Source organism: Thrips palmi, unplaced genomic scaffold (assembly GCF_012932325.1).
Source record: "Thrips palmi isolate BJ-2018 unplaced genomic scaffold, TpBJ-2018v1 HiC_scaffold_19, whole genome shotgun sequence".
Lineage (NCBI taxonomy): Eukaryota > Metazoa > Arthropoda > Insecta > Thysanoptera > Thripidae > Thrips > Thrips palmi.
Window position 1 is genome coordinate 12583426 of NW_023144628.1, and position 21696 is coordinate 12605121.

A 21696-nucleotide genomic window follows, 5' to 3' on the forward strand; every position below is an offset into this window, starting at 1 on the left:
GGCCGTTGCACCAATGTTTCGATGGTCTGGTTCAGGTTCGGAAATCGAGTGAGATTGATAACTGCACTTTAGATCAACTGGGTACATATTCTGAATGATTCGGACTGGGTGGTGTCACACACACCTTATCTAAATGATTGTCTTCGGACGACTGCCCCGAGCTACGCGTGCCTGTCCGGCTGGAGGGCCGCGAAGGGCCCGCCGGGCGCCGCTACTGCCTCATCATCGCGCCGCGCGCCTCGCGCTCCAGATGGCCGTGAGCGGGATTGGTGACAGGGGCGGCGCGAGATTTGAAGTTCCCCCCGTAACAGTATCGCGCTTCCAAATACTCGAACAACTCCAGGTCAAGGAAGAAGGACGCCATCGTCTGCGCAATCGCACTACGCACGTTTCTGTCAGGTCAACGGATACCACCTCTTTCTGCTCCCCCCTTTCTGTGTCCCCTTTCATCCACTTGCGAACCTGTCTACTTCTTTCGGGGCTTCTGTTCCTCTGCTCCGCTGTATACCAACTCCACATCTCGACTCATCGCCTCCTGTCTAAACTCTTGCATCATTTTCTGGAGATAGCTTTGCACGTATTCAGACAGAGGACCCCTTCAATTCTGAAGGTTCGCGTGAACAGCCCGGCTGTGGCTCTTGGGTGTTGACATCTTATTGGGCTTAAAAGATGGTTTGGGGGATCTAATTGGTCTGAACTCATTTCTATGGGATCACAGTCCCACCACCTTTCTTCTTCCCCTGAGTTTGGTTTTGCATTCTTAAGTTCTGTCTTAAGCTGCAGCGCTTTAATCTGTAAGGGCTTCCCTTTTTAGGAGGTTCGGGCTTAAGGTTGGAACCGAGCACTACTCTGACGTGCGATCAGGTGGTGATGTGCGGCGAGAGAGTCTGCCGAAGGCAGGCCAGCGCCGCCGCAGGCCGAGGTAGGTGTTAACGACGGGCGTGGATTGTCGGAACTCCTACCTTGTAACATGTAACATTATAACCAATATCTGTCCGTCAGGTAGGACAGGAGAGTGACTCACTGTTGCGTATGCGCGTGGCCCGCCACCGGATGAACACGCGTAGTGCCACCTGTGGCCACACGCTAAGGGCCTCTGGACGGTGGAGGGCCAGTGTCGCGGACGCTGCTGTTGCTGCGGGTCAGGCTGCCCGCCAACGACGACCCGGAGAGCTGCGGTGCACAAAGATGGAGGTGCTCCATGCTATGAAGCAGATCGTGCACATCTTTTCGAAATCTGAAACAAGAAAAGTCAATCTTAAAAAGATTCGATAAAAGCATGACAGCAAAGGACTGTTTAATCATAGTTTTAGCCTTTCTGACGGCAAAGTTTCTTAAAACGTGACTAAATATCACCCTCGCCAGGCGTGGATTGTCGGAACTGGCGCAGCATCGCGAAGCCTGTTACGACAAGCCACTGTCTGGCGTACTCCTGCCCTTTTAACTCTTACTTTCTGTGCAAATGACAAAAAGAAAAACTTATGATTAAAGTCACGAACATCTAATCAACCGACAGCAAACGGTCCAAAATCAACACGTTTGACTCATACAATGCAAGATTGATTGAAACGGACCCTTAATTTAACCGGCAATTTGACATTAAACATGAAAAAGCCATGTGTTTTTGGCACAATCTTCGAAGAAGAACAGAGAGATGAAGATTAGTATTTGTAATAAATCAGCATATGACTAAGATAGAGGCAGTAAAAATAATACTATGTTATCAAATTGGGTGTAAAGGTTAGAAAAGGATTGCCTGCAGAAGCTGGTTGAACAGGGACCTGCGAGGGGGAAATCACTCGCGTAATAGTCGGGTCCCATCCTCCCTTAGCGTAATAGTAATTAGCGTAATAGCCAAGTTTTTAAAATTTTCCCATTCAACTTTTTCCCAAATTTAAAAAAGAAAAACCCTTTGTTAATGGGAAAAAGAACTAAAATAAGGGGACAGAAAAGGTTTTTCCCCCCCAAACCTTTGGGGGACCCCCATCAAGGGAAGAATTGAAAGGGGGGACCCTTAAAAAAAAGGAATTTGAATTAAACTTTAAAAAGAATTGTTTTTTGGCCCCTTTTGGGAAAAAGCCCCCAAGGTTTTTGGATTTTTTTTTTAAAAAAACAGCATTGCCAAAAAAGGGGTCCCCACCAAAAATTTTCCTTTCCTTAAATTTTTTACCTTTTTTCCCACGGGTGGGTTTTTTTACCGATTTTTACCTGTTGTCTCCCCCCTTCCCTTTCTTGTTAAGGGGTTGTTTCACTTGCTGGTCCCCGGGGTAAACCCGGGTGGTTTAACCCCCCTCCACCAAGTCCCCCTTCGGCCCAAATTTGGGGGGCCCCTTTTTACGGGGCCGTGGGTGAACCCTTTTGGGAAAAAAAAGGGGGCCCTTTTAAACGGGGGTTTTCAAGAAACCCGGGAAAGGTTTCGGGCAAACATTGGTCCAAATTCCGGAGTTCCGGGATTTTTAAGGTTATCCCGTGGCCGGCCTTAACCCGGGGCCCGGGATGGTCGGCTTCACCACCCGGGAAAAAAAAAGTCTCCCTTCGGGGCGGCCCCACTTTTTGGGGGCCCGGGAAAAGGCGGTTTTTCCGGGCCTTGGGGGTTGAAAACCCCTTTTGGGAAAATTTTTTCCCGCCAAAAAAGGGAAATTTTTTCTGGAAGAATGGCGGGGTTTTTGGTCTAAAAACCTAGTCCGACTTTTTCGGGGCCTCCCCCTTCCCGGCCCACCCCTTTCCGGCCGGGCCTGCCTGTCCGGCAAAAAGCCGGAGGGAAATTCATTCCTTCCCCGGGGGAAAAAACAAATCCCCTTCGGCCCCCGGAAACCCCCTTCAAAAGGGGAAAAATTTTCCCCAAAAAATTGGGCAAAAAAGGGACGGGTTATTTCCGGGGTTACCCATTAGATTTTGGGGTTTGCAAATTCCTATTTTTGGCGGGGGGACTTTTGGTTTCTCCCAAAAAATTGGTAGCCTTTGTTTCTCGCCCCGGAATCCCCCAAAAATTGGGCCTAAAAATTTTTGGTTTCACTCTTTTCTTTTTAGTTGGGTTTCCTTTCCGTACCCCTTTTGGAAAACCGGGCTGCCCTCGGAGAGGGTTTTTGGAATGCCCAATCGTTGCGTTTTCCTTTCCATTTGGCCAACCGGATTTTAAATTTTCCCTTTTGGCCGGGCCCTTACACCCCCTTTTTTCCGGGGGTTTACCCCCAAAATTAAAAGGGTAATTTAAAGGAGGCCCCCAAACCGTTGCCGGCCCCCACCCCCCGGACCAGGTTTTTGGTGGCTGTCCGCAAAAGGATTTCCGGGGTTTTTCGGGCGAGGGGAACCTCGAATTTGTCCCCCCAGCGAAAAAACCCCTTTTCCAAACTTCACTGGGTCCGGGGCGTGGGGGTATGGGGCCCTTCTTTTAAAACTAAAAATTTTTCGTTTTTCCATTGAGGGGGGGGGTTTTTTTAAATTTGTACAAATTTGGAATCGGAACTGGGTTTGGGGGGAAAAGGGGGGGGGTTTTAAAGAAAATCAAAATTTTCTTTTTGTTTTTTCCCCTTTTGGGGGTTGGCCAAAACCCTAATTTTCCCCCCAAGCCCCGAAAATTTTGGCCGGGATTTTTGCAACCCTTTAAGGGGGACCCTCCCTTTCCTTTTCTTTCTTTTTTTTACCCCCAAATGGAAAAAGAGGTAAATTTTCCCCCCAAGAAAGACCAGTTTTTCCGGCGAAGGGGGAAAGGGGTTTTTTAAAAATGTGGCCTAATTTTAATTTTGGGGAAAAGGGTTTTTCCGGGCAAAAAAAGGTTTTTTTTGGCCCAAAAAAATTTTTTTAACCCGGGCCCGTCTTTTTTTTCCCAAAAAAATTTTCCCTTTAATTTTTGGACAAAAAATTTGGTTTTTGCCGGGGTTTAAAAACCCGGGGTTCTTTTTTCCGTTCGCCCCCGCCCGGAAAAAATGGTTGGAAAAAGGTTAAAATCTTTTTCCCCATTTTAGAGGGGGAATTTAAAAAAGGTTTGAAAACATTAAAAAATTTGGGAAACCTTTGGGGGTTAATTATAGCAAATTGATTGTTATCGATTTGTTGGACTGTCGTCGGGGCTGCAATATCCATACAAGATACTGGGCATTTATCCCTTGCCTCTTGTATAGATCCTCCCTGTAATATGGTATGGATACAATCAGTTATGTCACTCGGTGAATTTATTCTAGGCATGTATATTATAAATCCTGCAACCATTTGTACATTTTGACTCAGAGTTCTGATTTCGTGTCCATTTGTAGCAAACGTTACTTTGCTGTCCAGTATTGAACACGTCAGTCCGTCAATGGCGAATTTCATAGGCAAAACCCTGTCCAGGGACTTTTCCAGGTTGCACTTTGGGTGGCGGCCCCCTCCATTTTTTATCTTTAAATTTTATTATTTTCTGACAACTCACACCATACATTGTCTAGTTTATAATAAAGCTCTACTCTAGCCACCGGGATTGTGAATTGAAGGCCTGTAACATCTAGCATAATGGTTTTTGCAATCAAAATTTATTTTAGATTTTCTTCGTCAATAGCAAGAGTACTTAATCTATTAGTGTTACAGGCCGAAAACACTTCCCTTAGTATGACTAAGTGTGATTGTAGCACATCAACCTCTGGCGGCGGGTAGACAAATTTCGACACGTCCGTTAGAAGACCGAGGAATGGTTTGCACAAGTTGACTGGAACAGAAAACATTCTCGTCCGTTCCAGGGTTTAATAGAGCATATGTGTCCACATTTATTGTTTCGATCGTGGGCGCATACGTCCTTACAGAGCAACGGGCATGCTTTTGCAGCCACGTCCATGCCTGTTCGTTTTAACAAATGGTGGATAAATGTCGACAAATGATCCGGCGAGTTGTGCCGAGGTAGGAGATATTCATTCGAGTCATCCAGTTCTGCACTTTCGAAATTCGAGACCTCAATGCCGTTAGTGGCAATTTCTATCTGTCGATCAACTATTTGGCACGTCATACCATTCACCAAAAACTTCATAGGCCTTAATGAGACTTCTTGCCATTTTGATGGTTCATCAACCACAGGCACCTGTATACTATTTTTGAGCTGATAATTACCTGACAGTACACATGTAGTCATTTTTAACTTGTAAGACTGGTGTAGTTCCGATCCAGAATACAATAACGATACGCCTGACGCGTGCAACAACAATTCTTCTTTCGACAATGCCTGATCTTCGGAATAAAAAAGAAAAAAAAGAAAAAAAAAGGAAAAAAAGGGGGAGTCATCGGGTCAGGAAGTTCGGGAAGATTCAGACGCTCAAAGGTTGGACAGTAACAGTGGAGGCACACAACCAGTCAGGCCGAGCTCTGAACCTCCACTGCGCGCTAAACAAACCCGCAGCCAGGCGACCGAGGTTCCCCCTCCACCTGCCCGGTTTCCCCCACCTCCACAACCAGTCTAGTTGGTGCCAACCCCCAACCACTAAGACCAGTATTTGCGTTGCCAACACTACAAGAGTGGAAATAAGTGTTCAAACGCCAAGAAAACAACAAAGACAGAACCAATTGTTTATTACTAAAACTAAAGCCAAAAGGTGAAATATTGAAAATTACGTGAAAGATACGGGAAATAACTGGCAAAATACAGAAAAGATTACTAAGGAGAAACCACCAAATTTAACTACAAAGCACCGTTCAAAGTCCAACTTTATCAAAGGAACTACAATTACAAAAGGAAATTACAACATTTCAAGAAATTTTCTACAGAAGCGTTTAGCCACTCGGGCGTGAGGGTTACTGTTACTTAACCAGAATGTTTTCGGGATCAAAATTGTCCAACTCGCTCTGAAGAAGGTTCACCCGGGCCTGAGCACGGGCGAGGTCGGTCTTAGCGTTCTTCAGAGAGGCCTCCAATGCAAGCCGCTCACTCTCCAGGGCAGGGTTCCCGTAGCACTTCCGCTTGGCGCAGTTGCAAATCCGGGCACACACCGGCTGGGCGATGCAGTCGCCCCAGAAGCACCGCGCCAGCTCACAGTGGAAGCCCATCTTGTTGTATTTCTCCTCTCCAATAATGTCACGGTACAAGATCTCTGCGCCCTCGGAAGGTTCATGGAATTCCACAATGCCCTTCCGCTCCAGGACTTCATGGGTACCCAGACTCAGCCCAATATAATGGGAAGCGCAAGAGTGGCACAACTGAAATAAAAAAAAAAAAAAAAAATTAATAACCGGCAAAAATTATGAACACCCAGCATCGCCCAACTACCTTCTTACCCAACGGAACTCCGGAGAACCAACTGGTCCCACCTTCACAATTTTCCCCTTCATACAGCGAGGAGGGTGGTAGCTATGGACGTAGGGCACTGTGGCAAAAAGCTACGGAAAATTCTGTAAACAGCTTGTGGTAATTCTCCGTAGGCCCCTTATCAATATTCTCCGTAGGCTCTTACAGTATTTTCTGTAGGACCGCACAGTATTCTCCGTAGGACCGCACAGTGATCTCCGTAGGACTATACAGTCTTCGAGGTCCTACGGAGAAGACTGTGCGGATTTACAGAGAATACTGTGCGGCCCTACGGAAAATACTGTAAGAGCCTACGGAGAATATTGATAAGAGGGCTACGGAGAATCCTGGCAAAAAAATTAACAGGATTTTCCGTACCTTTTTGCCACAGTGGGCTGAAGCTGGAACGGCCCTTCCCTGCACGAGTCCTCATTCATAGTCATAAATCGGTGGGAAGGACCCCAAGGACACGGCCTTCGGAACCCCTGCATCGTAGTCCGAAGTGACGAAGTGACAGAGAAGGATGACTTGAAGAGGCGAAGGGGACGACTTGGAGTGGCGACTTGGAGCGCAGCTGCAAACAGCAAGTAGTCCCAGTCAACAAGCCGCCTCCCAGACAACGGCACTTGCGCCCATACCAACCTGGGCAACCTAAAATACCAACCTCCTAATCCCAGTCCAATAAAATATTTTTCCACTCGGGAGGCGATTGAAGGAAAAGTTGCTGGGCCTGAGCTCCCCGAACCCCATCGAGAGGGCTCGCCAACGACCAGTCGCTATGACCCTCAGCAAAGCCGCGAGCATCACAGTCACAGGAGACCAGTCGAAGGAATTGGCCCTCACAACCGGGGTTACGCCCCCAAAAAGGGCACTTTCCCGGGGATTTCCAGTTCGTGTAGCCGGTCTCGTGACGGGCATACCCCCGCGCCACTTCGGCGTATCGATGGAATGTGACAGGGATCTGGGGTTCCAAGCAAATCTGACCCCCCCAGAACACCTCTTGGTTTTCAACTTGCCACTTGACACAGGGCAGACACATCTGAAAATTTACATTGTCAAACCCGCGAGCGAACCAGCCACAAAACCGAGAAATGAGTGAAGAAAACCTCACCGAACAGGACTTCGGCTCCCCGTCAGGAACGCCCCAAAGGGTCCATCGTCACCATCAGGACGCGCCCAATCTTCCCTACTAGACACTGCCGCCCTGACTCCTGGTCCTTGGCGCGATTGCGGACTCCCATATCCAAGACCAGACACAGAAAAAGACACACAGAGACGAGAACAAAAAAAAAGGGGGGAAGGAAGACTGAAAGTTTTTAAAAAAAAAGAGACTTCAGGAAAAGGCAAAGGCAAAGACACAGGATAAAGGACACAGGCAAAGGGTCAAAGGCAACGGGTCAAGGGCAGAGGCACAGGATCAGTTGAGTACCAAGGAAGCACTCAACCGAACACTTGGCAGCAACACAGGCCTTCCCCAGGCAACCGACACCTGCTAGATTACCAACCCAGAAAAGAGAAATTTCCCTCACGTTTAAAAGAGGCTTACCTCACACTGGAGCAGAGTACTCGTGAACCAGGAAAAGAGAAGACTCCTCAGCCCTCTCTCGACGACCACAAGAGCAGTCCCAGAAGTTGAAAAGTCGAGCAGTGGGACAAACAGGACACGCTTTTCGGAAATGACAAAACCAGCCAGTAGAGTACTGTCCAGCAAGCTCAGCTATCAGATGAACGTCCACAGTACTATTCGTCACAAAACTCCACGCTCTAGGCTCGGTAGCGACGGCCCAAGCACAACACTCGAAGTGACCCTGTAAAAGAATCTTATTTAGAATTCAAGGAAAATCCTCCACTAGAAGGAGAAAACACACTCACCTTAACGGGAAGACGACCCGGAGATCGAACCTTACGATACTGGCCGACTAAACACTGTCTTCCTGATTGACGGTGCACCCCGGTAAAAAGAACACTGCGGCAAAAAGTTACGGAAAATTCTGTAAATAGCTTGTGGTAATTCTCCGTAGCCCCCTTATCAATATTCACCGTAGGCTCTTACAGTATTCTCCGTAGGACCGCACAGTATTCTCCGTAGGACCGCACAGTAATCTCTGTAGGACTATACAGTCTTCCAGGTCATACGGAGAATACTGTGCGGTCCTACGGAGAATACTGTGCGACCCTACGGAGAATACTGTAAGAGCCTACGGAGAATATTGATAAGAGGGCTACGGAGAATCCTGGCAAAAAAATTAACAGAATTTTCCGTACCTTTTTGCCACAGTGAACACCCATCAAGGATAAGTGTACTAGAGCAAGTGCGAACGCGAGAGCTCGAGGGGCAGGACTGACGCCCATCCCGACGAACTGCATCGAGCGGGTCGCTACGCACGCACTCCCCCACTTCAACTGCATCGAGTACCGCGAAAAGTAAAGCCGTACCGACCAACGCATGACGAGTGGTTCGCACCAGCGAGACTCCAGAGACCGAATGGCCGGAATGGCGCCAATAATTTATGGAAAGCCAGAGCTCGGCGATACGGAATAATAAGGCTCCAGAGATTACGAGGCGAGAAGTCGTACGTTGACACCAACGTCACGTTCCAAATCGAACGGCTATCGCAGATCGTTAAATCAAAGGGCTCGGCGAGAAGGCGGCAAGGCGGTCCAGAAGCTGGGAGCCGACCGAGCGAAATGGTGCCAACCAAGAAAAGTCAAACCAAGCGTGCGACCACACAGAGTGGATGGCCAGAGTTGACATTTGTGGCACGGTAGGTGCCGGCCAGAACAATAGTCATTCAACCTGAGACCGATAGCGCACCAGGAAACGCGATCAAGGCACGCACAGAGGCCAGTGGCCTAGGAGCAGAATGGGACGGCTCCAGTCGCCCAGAAGCCTCCCACCAGAACAGACATGGAAATTTTAGTCGCCCTCGGAGGGTTGGCGTTGGCCACCCTGTTAATTATCCGAAACATCTGCCGGCGAAGCAGACGACGGACCAGAGTCAGCAAAATCATGGTGTACGTAGAAGGCAACATCGGAGTAGGAAAGACCACTTTATTGCAAAAACTGGCAGAAAAAGGGTACCCAGTGGTTCAAGAACCTGTGAAACTTTGGACCGACTGCAACGGAGTGAACTTCTTGGATCTGTACTCGAAGGACCTACCGAAATGGGCTTTCACTTTCCAAACGTTAGCCTTGTTTTCAATCTGGCACGAGCAAGCGGAGGCCTGTGGCAACCAACCTATAATAATCATGGAAAGATCGGTCCACAGTGTGGTGAAAATATTCGCCCTCAATCAATTCAAGAACGGATTCCTCAGCCTACCGCAGTACTTATTACTGGAGAAGCTATCTCAGATGCTGTCAGGAAGATTTAAGAGAAGAGAAGTGTTCATCTACCTACACACCACAGCTGAGGAAGCACATCACAGAATGAAGCTCAGAGCCCGTTCCGAAGAAACCGGATTGTCACTGCAGTATTTTCAACAACTTCAAGAGATTCTTCTTGGCTGGATGACTAAGGAAGAAAAACTGCAATTGGTGGTCAACGCGTCTCAAGGGCCCCAGGAAGTCTTCCGAGTAGTGGAGCGGTTCCTGCAGGTCTTGTGACAGCGGTGTATGTGGACGGAACAACGGCAGAGAGCATCCCCAAACAAAGTTAAGTATTCCAACCCTTTTAAATGTAATTAAATTACTTAGAAAAAGATGGTGTTTGAAGATAGGATTTAGCTAGCTAGTCAGGAAACACCAAGGCAAAACCCCACTCTGTAGCTAGAGGGGCGAGAAAGAATGTTTTTCTGTGCAGTCCTGTTGTGTATGTTCAGGAATTACTTCAGAGCCGAGAACTCCTAGAACGACAAGGACAACCTACAGAAGACACCCGTTCTTCACTCCAGCCTGTCCGAGGCAGCACGCTGAGCCTCGAGACCTTCGGCTGTTAACTAATCACTTTCTCCCCTAATAGTGGCTATGCTTTTTAAAATGTTGAACAGGCGCGTCAGAGGACCTCAGGACAGCTTCCCTAATGCTAGCTCGAGGAAGTGCCATGAGAGTCACTGACAACCTACTCTACGGAAGTTCAACTTGCTTTGCTTTTATTTTTATTTATTTTACCATGAAAGGCGAGTCAGGGAAGGACTGGACACCCCTACCCTGAGAGGCCTGATTGGCATTAGAACAGCAAATCCTTTTAAATAATCCTTAAACTATAAATGTACGGCTGGCAACAAGGGCACGAGTCAAACTTTTCAAAAAGAAGGGAATGGTGTAACTTTTTAAAGAAGGGAGTGGTGTAACTTTTAAAGAAGGGAGTGATGTTGAGGAACGACTAAAGCAACAGATGGTCAAGTTCTTTCTTTTATTCCCCTTCCCTGCACGGCTATGAGACCACCCTCCCTGGCCAGGGTTCCACTGCAAGCCCCGAACACCCCACTGGCAAGTGCCACTGTTGCCCAGCCCATAAATACAACCGAGGCAGAGGCGGGGCTGGCGGGGCTGGCAGGCAGCGCCGCCGCTCTCGCAGCTCTGCGTTGACGGTGACCCTTTTCTTTATCACGCTGGCGGTGCTCGTCGACTTTGAAATGTTGTGGCTTTACTCTGGCTTTGCAAATATTGAACTCGCGTCGGCCCTTGTTTAGGTGCGTGTGCCGCGCGTCCCGTGCCGCCGTCGGCGTCGTCGTCGTCTTAGACGCGCCGTGTTTGACTTTTTCCAAACTAATGTACGAGGGCGGACGACGTGGAGGGCGGTACTCGGAGGCCCCGCTTCCTCAAAAGTTGAGGGATGTCCACTCTCGCCCCTGCCACCGTTGTTTGCGCGGGAAAGTCATTTTGGCGCGGCAGGAAGTCGTTTCGCCCCAAGAAACGGATGCAGCCGTGCAGCCACCGTGGGCTGAGAACATGGTTGCGGGTCGTGTACCGCAAAAAAATCTCCTTTTTCAGGTAAAATTTTGTAGGAAAACGCTGAGTTTCACGAAGAAGAAATTTCATTTTTAAGAAGGGAGGAAATGGGGCTAGCCTATTAGAAACGTGGGTTTAAAATTGTGCTGAAAAGACAAAAAAAATCGAAACAAAATTTTGATTTGTTACCTATGGGAATTTTAGCTTCTTATTATACTTGCGCTTGATTCACTGCAATATAGCTCAAGTTTCACTGTACGACATTCAGATTGTAATAACGTTGTCTGCAAAACCACACCCAGACAGTGGGGGCTCGGTGAGGCCTGGCGCGGTGTGAAGCGGTGGCATTGAGCCTTCGAGTGGGGTCCAGTTTGCTGTCGAGAAAAGCAACAGTGGAGTCGGTATGTTTGTTACTCCAGGTGTCTCTGCACCTGGAGCTGACACCCGGCTGAGCGAGCTCAGATGGTCGGGATTACCTCACGCACTTCCCTAACTAGGGGATGGTAACTAAATTCAAATAGCTTGATTGAAAGTCACTAAACCATAAGCACTTACTACGAGGTCTATGCCTCCTGAGGGCCGGAACGCGTCTGTCCGCTCGGCGCCCGCTCTGGTCAGACTCGCGCTGCCCAGGGCGTCGCGCCGAGCGGCGATCGGATGTCATCGCGGCTTCCTCTCCAGTGCCCGCGGGATTTCAAACCTCCGCGGTTCCCCGACATCCCCCCGGTTGGAAAGAATATCGTCTCGATGTTAAAACGGCACTGGAGACGAAGTCGCGATGCCTTTGAATTTAATTAGCATTTACGTTTACCTAAACTGTCGCAAAAAGTTTGAGTTATTTTGACTAAGTGCTTGTGGTTTAGTTTCTGTTTATTGTATTAAAATCATCATCAGTGGTTGCACTATACAAACTTCAATTTAAAAGTCTTAAATGATAACTTCTATTTGATGGCATCACAACACTGCAATTTCTGACCTGGATTGACATTGGTTCAGCCTACTCTCTCCCCCCCTTTCTCTTGACGACCGTCTCGGCGTTGAATCTTGGTCTTGAGGGCTGAGTGAAGACTCGATGCTCGCAGTCCTTGGTCTGAAATCAGCTGCACCGGGGTTGATTCTTCTTCCCGGTGTGTAGTACGTCCGGGCCAGTGCCTCCAGAGGAGCCCGTGGGTGATTCCATGTTAAGATCGCACACTTCCCGACTTCGATGTCTCCGATTTCGCTCATATTTGGTGAATCGTCACCAATTAGTGTATAGATGACTCGTGCAAAACGGTTTTGGTCAGAAGTGGACCGTTCCGGAGATCTGGATACGTGATCTTTTTTGGTCATTAAAAAAACCGCGGTGCACTGTGACACAAAATCACCCATAACTCGGTCATTTTTGAAGATATTGCAAATCCGAGGCCAGATTTGGAAAGAGCATAAAATTTTGCATAAGACTGGCCACTTTTTAGGTCGACAGGTCAAAATTCGTTTTTACACTTTTTCTCAACATTACAAAAATCTTTCATGAGCTACCCCCAAAATACCTATGTTTCGATTTGACTCATATTCGGTTTATGGGGCCTCTATACCAAGTGGAATAACCCCTTAAATTATTGCGACTCGTTTTGCACTCGTTTAGCCGTGGTAAGGTAAAACGTTACAACGCACCAGAAAATCAGGTTTTTTTCGCGATTTTTCGCGTTTTAGCAATCGCGGATGGCCCAGCCTCATTCAAATCTCATGCGGTGAGTGGGGAATGCAGTTACCACTTGCATCTGGACCTCTCAGAAGCCAGAAAATGTATTTTGTGGAACTTTCGGGCCTAGTTCGGGTCACCTCAGGTATAGATTTTAGCCCCTCGCCCTGAAATCACGCATTTTTGCATGATTTATTGCCACGGGGCTCAAGTGGGGCTCTAATGGGGCTCGAGCGGGGTCGGGGCTCAACCCGGGCTGTGGATATTGGGGCTTCGGTTGGGGCTCGAATGGGGCTCAGGTCCGGGCTTTAAGCTAGCGGATAGAGAAGACATTTACTAAGGCTACAGATGGTGTCATTAGCCAAAAGAAGTTCTTTCAGAAACGCAATTAGGAAATACTTATTCAGGAACGGACACGGCGCTCTATTCGCCACCTAGCGGCAGAGGTCTGTGAAACCTGACCTTGAACCCAGGGGCTGACTGTGGGACATACCGTGTGAGAAGTGGCTTGTCAACAGTTTGGGTGAAGTAATCAAACTAAACTTTCGGTTTACGTTGAATATGACAGCTATCACTATAAAGCGTTCAACTTCAACTTTAATCACTTAGTTTCAGAAATCTAGTTATGAAAAGTCATCAGTCATGTGGATTTTAAGAAACGATTTTTTACTTTTGGCAGGCAATCTTAATTTTGACAACCCAGTTTCTAAGTTTTAAAAGCGGTTTTGAAATCTTCAACTCTTTATTACTTTTCATTTTAGTTTTGGGAAATGTAATATACACATCATTTCAAAATGTTATCAAATTTTAGACATTTTCATGTTTTAAATTTCTGAATTTTGTTGCTGTGTATCATGCGTTAACTTTGCAGAAACTGGTGTTAATCATAGGATGAGGTTGTCCACAAATTTATTTTAGGCTTCAGGGGCCCCCTTTCGACTTTTTAAGCCTAAGGATATGCCTGGAAGTGGCCATGCAAACAAATTGCCTACCCACAAGGCGTTTTTGACAATTTTGCCGATTCTCAGGGCCGTTGTGGGGTCTGAAGATGTTATCCGACCGGGGTGATATTTAAAATCTTTCATATTGGCCCCTGTTCGGAAAAAAAGTGTTTTTCGCGGCACCCTAGTCAATGTACGAAAAGTCCAAATTTTCGGGGACTGTCCTTTTGAAGAAAAGTACCAAGATGAACATTCACAAACGAAAAAACATCACTTTCACCCGCTAAATGAATACAAAAGAAATGGTTCCTTTGACTTGATGCGCACATCTTGGCCTTTCCACTCCTTCCAGTATGTCAGAAAATAACAGACCAGTACCAAGAATACGCACCATTTATCGTCCTTTCACAACTAGAGCCCTTGCCAATCGGACGATAGGCAACAAGGAGCACCGGTGCACGTTCGGTTGCCCGCCCAACAGCCGTCGAGACCTGAGGTGTCCGCAACACGGCCCGAAAGTTCCACAAAATACGTTTACTGGCTTCTGAGAGGTCCAGATGCAAGTGGTTACTGCATTTCCTTCTCACCGCTTGAGATTTGAATGAGGCTGGGCCATCCCCCGTTGCTAAAACGCGAAAAATCGCGAAAAAAACCTGATTTTTTGGTGCGTTGTAGAACGTTTTACCTTACCACGGCTAAACGAGTGCAAAACGAGTCGCAATATTTTAAGGGGTTATTCCACTTGGTATAGAGGCCCCATAAACCAAATATGAGTCAAATCGAAACATAGGTATTTTGGGGATAGCTCATGAAAGATTTTTGTAATGTTGAGAAAAAGTGTAAAAACGAATTTTGACCTGTCGACCTAAAAAGTGGCCAGTCTTATGCAAAATTTTATGCTCTTTCCAAATCTGGCCTCGGATTTGCAATATCTTCAAAAATGACCGAGTTATGGGTGATTTTGTGTCACAGTGCACCGCGGTTTTTTTAATGACCAAAAAAGATCACGTATCCAGATCTCCGGAACGGTCCACTTCTGACCAAAACCGTTTTGCACGAGTAATCTATACACTAATTGGTGACGATTCACCAAATATGAGCGAAATCGGAGACCTCGAAGTCGGGAAGTGTGCGATCTTAACATGGAATTACCCCCGTGGCTTCCTGTGGGGCAGAGCTGTGATGGCGCGCCAAACACCTTCCATACACAAACTCCCAACCACGACTCTTCCTCGCTATGCGACTGGAGTGTGTGTTGTCTGGACTTGTTGCCCGTTTTTGAGGTCCTCCTTTGGTTGAGACGATATTAATCGTTTTATTAAACAATTTGTTTGTTTAAAGCCTTGGTAAAAGGATGGAAGACCGGGGCCCCTGCAATGCAATGTCCCCTGGCTAGGGTCCGCAAAGCGTTCCCGTCCGGCCGCCGCCTCCACTTAGGACTTGGCATGGGGCAGTCTTACAGACTGTGCGCCTCCTCATAGGACTTGACAACAATTGCGCATTGCTGGTTGGACAATGGTTGGTGTGGGCCGAAGTTGGAGGGAGATTTGCGAACTTTCACCTTTGTCAACCCAGAACCAGAACTGCTTTTAGTCTACCCGAAATTTTTGTATACAAAACAAAATACGAACTGTCTTAATTTGTGCTGCCTTAACTGAAAGCTAACCACTCTTTGTGACCAAATATAACACACGAAAATGATAGTAAATTAACTACGTTATTAAGAATTGCTAGAAATAATTCCATAACTCAGAATCATTCTAAATCTACAATCTACGTCTACGAATAAATGAATTTCTAATACAAAAGAAATTAAGGGGAGGTTCTGGTGAAAATCTTGCCATTTTCCAAATGGATCCTACAGTCATAATTTGTTCGGAAGATAAAATTTTTCATTGAGGAGACTAAAATTTGACTTTTGAAGGCATATGCCAGGCTGTAAACCCAGTCGAAGAGTCTTTTTGAGCCTATTTTGGCTGTATCTTAAAAAATCTCCATGCGCATACTATTTTGTCGTAAAAGGTTGACCTTGACATTTTTCACTTCTTCGATTCATTTTCAAAACATTCCGGCATGCATAGCTCAAAACTTCCATTATATTATTAATTATTAACTTTTTAAGCTGAAAAGTCCCTAAAATTTGTCTATTTTGTACATTTTTGATCAATTATAGTGAAATGCTTGGTTAGAAAGCTTGCGAATAAAAATGCAATTGACATTTTGAGGTGTGCATGCCGGCATTTTTAAAAAATGAATCGAAGAAGTGAAAAGTGTCTAAGCCAACCTTTTACGACAAAATAGTATGCGCAAGAAGATTTTTAAAGTTATAGCCTAAATGGGAGAAAATGGCTCTGCGATTGGGTTCAGGGCATAGAATGTGCCTCCCCAATGAAAAATTTTAATAAATACTTGATAAGACATCAAATTTTTAACAAATTTTCACAGTGAGACCTATTTAGGAGAAAATAGCATTTTCACCAGAACCTCCCCTTAAAAATTAAAAAAAATTATGACATTACATCCTCAAAGTGCTGTAGTTTGCACAGGAGCCGCCGCTACTTTCCTTAAAAAACGACGCACGGGTGGTGTTTGTACTAAAACGTAAGGGTCTACGTTTTCCACATCTGTATTATCTGGTTGCTTCTTTCGAACGCAAGATGCTAAACATTGACTCCTGTGTCCAAAAGTGCTGACACTGTGTCTGTATTAATTTTGATGTCCATCAGAGCCACCATCTCTTCCTGGTCTTCATCTTGCTCATCTATTTCAATTGTTGGAGACCCAATTCGTAATGCATCACTTGTCCGCTTGTTTCCCCTCCTTATGACTTGCACTTCCTTCACAATTCTTGGGTTAATGTTCTTGCTTCTCCCTGTTGTTTTCTTCTTAAAAATGACAAATGGTTCTTCTTTCTCTTCTACTGCATGTAGCACACCAAATTTATTGCTAAGGGGAATTTGGAATTCTTGAAGCTGGACCTGTCTTCTTACCGAATTTTGTCTCTTGCTGATCACTCCTGAAGTCTCTCTGGGTGGTACCGTTCTTTTTTCTTCTTTCTTCTGCCATCCCTTCTTCAAAGGTGTCTGCTTTACTGTGTTTGTATATAGCTTGAGCCATTTCCGTGTGAATGTTTATGTCCAAATTGTTTTGTGTGTGAAAGTTTTCTGAGAAATCGGTTTGTGCGGATTGTCTGAGAAAAACTTGATAAATGGCTAGAAAAACTTTCAAACCAGCCTTTCGGTCTTGAAAAACCTCTTCTGTGTGGTGTGCTGTGTCCCTCTGATACTTTGCAATGAATTCTTTGAGCAAATGTAGGTCAATCACAAACAAACTGGTGTTTTCTGAATTTGCTGCTGATGTGTCTGCAAAGGACAAGTGTGGCCCTAATTCTTCTGCAAATCTGATGTTGAGTTGTGTTTTGTAGTTTTGTTTGACTTCGTCACTTTCTTTCTGAAAATCTGGCCAGTACACTTCAATGTAGCTTAACACCGTGTTAATGCCCTGCGCAACGTTGTTGAGTTCCTGTTCAGTAATGTTTCTAAAATTGTTTAGTTGTAATTTTAAGCTGCTTGTTCCTGACCGTGCGCCAATGAGTTTCTCCAATTTCAAAAATGACGCAACCGTCTCGTCCTGTTCTTCTTCCAGTATGAAATCTGGGCAATAGTCAGCTGGTGCTGACTGGTGTTGGTGTACTGTGAGCACGTCGTGCAGCGCCGCGCACGCTCACTCGCGAAACTCGAGGAGCGGAAAAAAACGATTTCACGACGGAATTCGCGTAACTCGCTCACCCTCTTGCGCCGCCTGTGCGGTCACTAGACGGGTAAACGGGACACTGCTAGAAATTTCGCCAGATGGTTCCCTCAAAACGTGGCCGCTATTAGGGCCGCGCTTGGCTCGGACGTTAAAAAATTTTGGCCAATTTTCGTCCTTACCTTACCAGAACGGACTAGATCACTGTCCGATACTGGGAGACTATTCCTAAGCACTTGTAGGTCCCTACACAAAAAGGAAAGGTAACAGGTGGTGAGCACCGCAACCTCCACCAAGTCGGGATGTTTGTTACTCCAGGTGTCTCTGCACCTGGAGCTGACACCCGGCTGAGCGAGCTCAGATGGTCGGGATTACCTCACGCACTTCCCTAACTAGGGGATGGTAACTAAATTCAAATAGCTTGATTGAAAGTCACTAAACCATAAGCACTTACTACGAGGTCTATGCCTCCTGAGGGCCGGAACGCGTCTGTCCGCTCGGCGCCCGCTCTGGTCAGACTCGCGCTGCCCAGGGCGTCGCGCCGAGCGGCGATCGGACGTCATCGCGGCTTCCTCTCCAGTGCCCGCGGGATTTCAAACCTCCGCGGTTCCCCGACAAGTGGATCTGTCATGAGTGTTTGCTGAGCAATTTCTGCCGCCGGATTTGGCCGCCGTGTGGTCAGCGGCGGCAGCCTCGCGTCTACAGGTGTGTCCGGGAGGCGTCTGTGTGGACTCAATGGACACCGCAGTGGCTTATCAAAAAATTATTGTTAAGTTTCATAAAAAAATAATTAAAAAATCATAAAACTGAGCCGTCCAGCCAGTACGCTCGTGTAAAGTCGATTTTCGAATTATTTTGCTCGTCGAAGGTAATGTTCTTATTTCTTTTTTCTTTTTTTTTTCTTCTTTTTTTTCTTTTGCGCCTTTTGTTACTGGAGAAGCTATCTGACGAGCACATCACAGAATGAAGCTCAGAGCCCGTTCCGAAGAAACCGGATTGTCACTGCAGTATTTTCAACAACTTCAAGAGATTCCTCTTGGGTGGATGACTAAGGAAGAAAAACTGCAATTGGTGGTCAACGCGTCTCAAGGGCCCCAGGAAGTCTTCCGAGTAGTGGAGAGGTTCCTGCAGGCCTTGTGACAGCGGTGTATGTGGACGGAACAACGGCAGAGAGCATCCCCAAACAAAGTTAAGTATTCCAACCCTTTTAAATGTAATTAAATTACTTAGAAAAAGATGGTGTTTGAAGATAGGATTTAGCTAGCTAGTCAGGAAACACCAAGGCAAAACCCCACTCTGTAGCTAGAGGGGCGAGAAAGAATGTTTTTCTGTGCAGTCCTGTTGTGTATGTTCAGGAATTACTTCAGAGCCGAGAACTCATCAATCATCCTCGTCTACAACAAGACGAGGGATTTCAGAAGATTTACACTGTTGTACACAGACCTTAACGATTCTTAATGAGTTTGCAGCAGATTAATAGATGCTTGTAACAAAACAGATACTAACAACTTTGAATAAGTGTCATCACCTGTGTACGCACTTTTGTTAACAGATTGCGCAAGTAAATTATATGCGTAGGAATAGTGTTGTGATGTTCAAATGATTGCATCCCATGCGGTCGCTTCGCACACACTGGTAAATACTCCAGCAGACGACTCTCTGCCGCTCTGCGTATAACGCTGTCCTCACTGCGCCTGCGCGCAGATGCGCAAGCGACGAGCGCGCGCCCGTGCTGCCCCGGGCGGCCGGCGCGGGAACTACAGCGGGCGGGCGGGCACCCCGGGGCCCCGGCGACTCGGCGGATCTACGCGGCAGTTGCGCCTAGCTCGCTCTAGTGTGAGCATCTACGTGCGCTTCTCATCGCTTCCGAGCCTTCCTACTACAACCGAAATACAACCGTTTTTACTCCCAATTCTCTCTCTTTTTCCCCTTTTTGCCTCCCTGCCGCACATTTAACAGTGGTGGCAGGGGTTTTAAAATCGGAAGGAGGGAGGAGAGAATAGAGAGTTCGGTCGGAACGAGGCAGCATCTGCCCGTTTCCCCCCGCCGACGCGGGCGCGTCCAGAGGACGCCCCAAGCCCACGAAGGCTCTAAGCAACCCTTAACATTAAACGAAAAAGCTCCTTTTTCCACACACAATGTTAGGCTAGCTTCCACACGCACAAGTTTACGTGCTGTCCACCTTTCGAGAAAGGGGCGCCGTCGGCGTCCTTCCGTAACGGTTCACTTCCATCGCTCGCCGTTCGCCGCCAGCTTAGAGGAATTCGTCGCCGCCGCATCGGAAAAGGTTTTTTCGAGGGGGAAACAACTCCCCTTTTTTTGTACACCAAAAATTTTAAAGCTTCAAAAATTTTACAAAATTTTCAAAAAATTTTCAAAAATTTTCTAATTTTGAGAATTTCCAAAAAAATTTAAAAAATTTGTAAAAATGCAAACTTTCTTGAAAATTTTCAAAAATTTCCAAAAATTCAAAAAATTTCGAAAATTCTGAAAATTTTTCAAAATTTCTGAAAAATTTTTTAAAAATTCTCGGAAAATCACAAAAAAAATTTTGTAATTTCCTAAGTAAAGCCAAAAAAATTTTTAACTTTACTGTAAGACTGCGAAGCACCAAGCAAACTCAAGTTTAAGGTAGTGAGGCTGAAAAATTTTGAAGGGATGACTTGCGTGATGCCGGATGCCCGCTACTTAGTGTTAAAACAAAGCAGCACCCTCCTGTCAACGTTCAAACGGACGGAGCGTCGTAGAAACATGATTCAAAACATGTCCTTGTTCCTCATTTTGTAAGGAATCTAAAAATGTTTTTTGTTTAACTCTCAAATCGTTAGAAACAAATTTTCCTAGATTTATGCTAATGAGTCTCGGCTCGTCTTCCGAGAAGGCTCTGGTGGACCAGGTGGCTCGACTGTCCTCAGGGCGGCCCTGGCGGCGCGGCCCCGCCCGGAGCGGGTCCCTCCACCCCTGCCGGAACCTCGGGACAGAGTCAGGTAGTCGGCCGTCACCAACCAACCACCGCCGGCCACCATCCATCCTGAATCGCAGTATATGTGGCATTTCGCAAAATCTTACAAACGAGCGTCCTGCACGCCTTCACACGGTTCAGAATCATGTTAAATGAACTTTGTACGTCAATTTTAAAGGCAGCTGTAGTCCTAACATCCTGCCGGCGGGGCGGCCGAGGAAAGCTCGCTGTCAATGAATGGCATCCCGGATGCAGGTCGACGCCCCAGCCACCCCCTCCCCCCTTCCCCCGCCGGGCTTCTTGACCTTGGCTAATTGCGGGGACGTCTCGAAACAGTGTGTCATTTCTTTGGAGACTGGCGGCGTTTTTACCGAAAACCTTCTCGAACCTTCTGGAATGGCTTTCGGACGGGCCCTTGCCGCTCGGGAGTGGCGTAGGACAAAGCCCGCCATTGCGCGACGGAAATGCGACGATACACTCGCGCATATGAACAAAAGGATTTTTTCTTCAAAGTTCGGACTCCCCTGCCTTGGCCGGGCAGGTCCGGACGCGCCAGTTGCCCTGCAGCCCTTGCTCATTCGTGCGTCGTCGAGCCATGCGCGTTCTGTGTCGCCGCGCGTGTTGTGATTTGCCTTGCCCGCGGCTCAATCGATGCCCTACCTGGACCATTTACCCCATCTTTCTCACCTGTGCTACTCCCCCACGCCCTCGTCAATGTCAAAAATTCACAAAAATTTCCAAAAATTTTCAAAAATTGCCTTAACTTTTCAAAAAATTTCAAAAATTCTCAATAATTTCCACAATTTTTGAAAATTTTTAAAAATGTCTAAAAATTTACAAAATTGACAAAAACTTTAAAAAATGTAGGAAAATTTACGAAAATTTAGAAAATTTTTCGCTTTTGTACACCAAAATTCTTAGTTGTTTCCCCCTCGGGTTTGTTAGTGCCCAGTGACCAGGATTTGTGACTCTGTGTAGTGCTTCCGATCCAGCCGTGCGGTAGGCGTCGTTTCTGACAAGACAAGTGCGTGTTCTCGCGAGTGATAAGTGTTTGTGTGATAGTTCGTGTGTTGTGCCTTGTGTTTGTTCATTGTTTTGGCGGTAAACGAACTCATCTCATGGGTCGTTCATCGCGTTCACGGCGTAGGGACGCCGCCGCGCACGCGCGGGGACCCCTGGCCCCGGGGGGTATTGCCTGACGCCCCGGTGACGGCCGGAACG

The 21696-nt window shown here is 46.8% G+C and overlaps 2 protein-coding genes across 2 annotated transcripts; one reads left to right on the forward strand and one right to left on the reverse strand.

Annotated features, from left to right (window-relative positions):
* Nucleotides 1-5655: 5655 nt before the first annotated feature.
* On the reverse strand, nt 5656-6762 carry LOC117646361. Its single transcript, XM_034387242.1, has 4 exons — nt 6641-6762; nt 6235-6322; nt 5765-6156; nt 5656-5680 (listed from the first exon to the last, which is right to left on the reverse strand). Exons 1-4 carry the CDS (start codon nt 6733-6735, stop codon nt 5656-5658), a joined length of 600 nt encoding a protein of 199 aa, XP_034243133.1. The 5' UTR covers nt 6736-6762.
* A 2492-nt stretch (nt 6763-9254) lies between these two features.
* LOC117646362 (deoxynucleoside kinase-like) lies at nt 9255-9851 on the forward strand. The gene has a single exon (XM_034387243.1). It carries the CDS (start codon nt 9255-9257, stop codon nt 9849-9851), a length of 597 nt encoding a protein of 198 aa, XP_034243134.1.
* The last annotated feature ends 11845 nt before the right edge of the window (nt 9852-21696 follow it).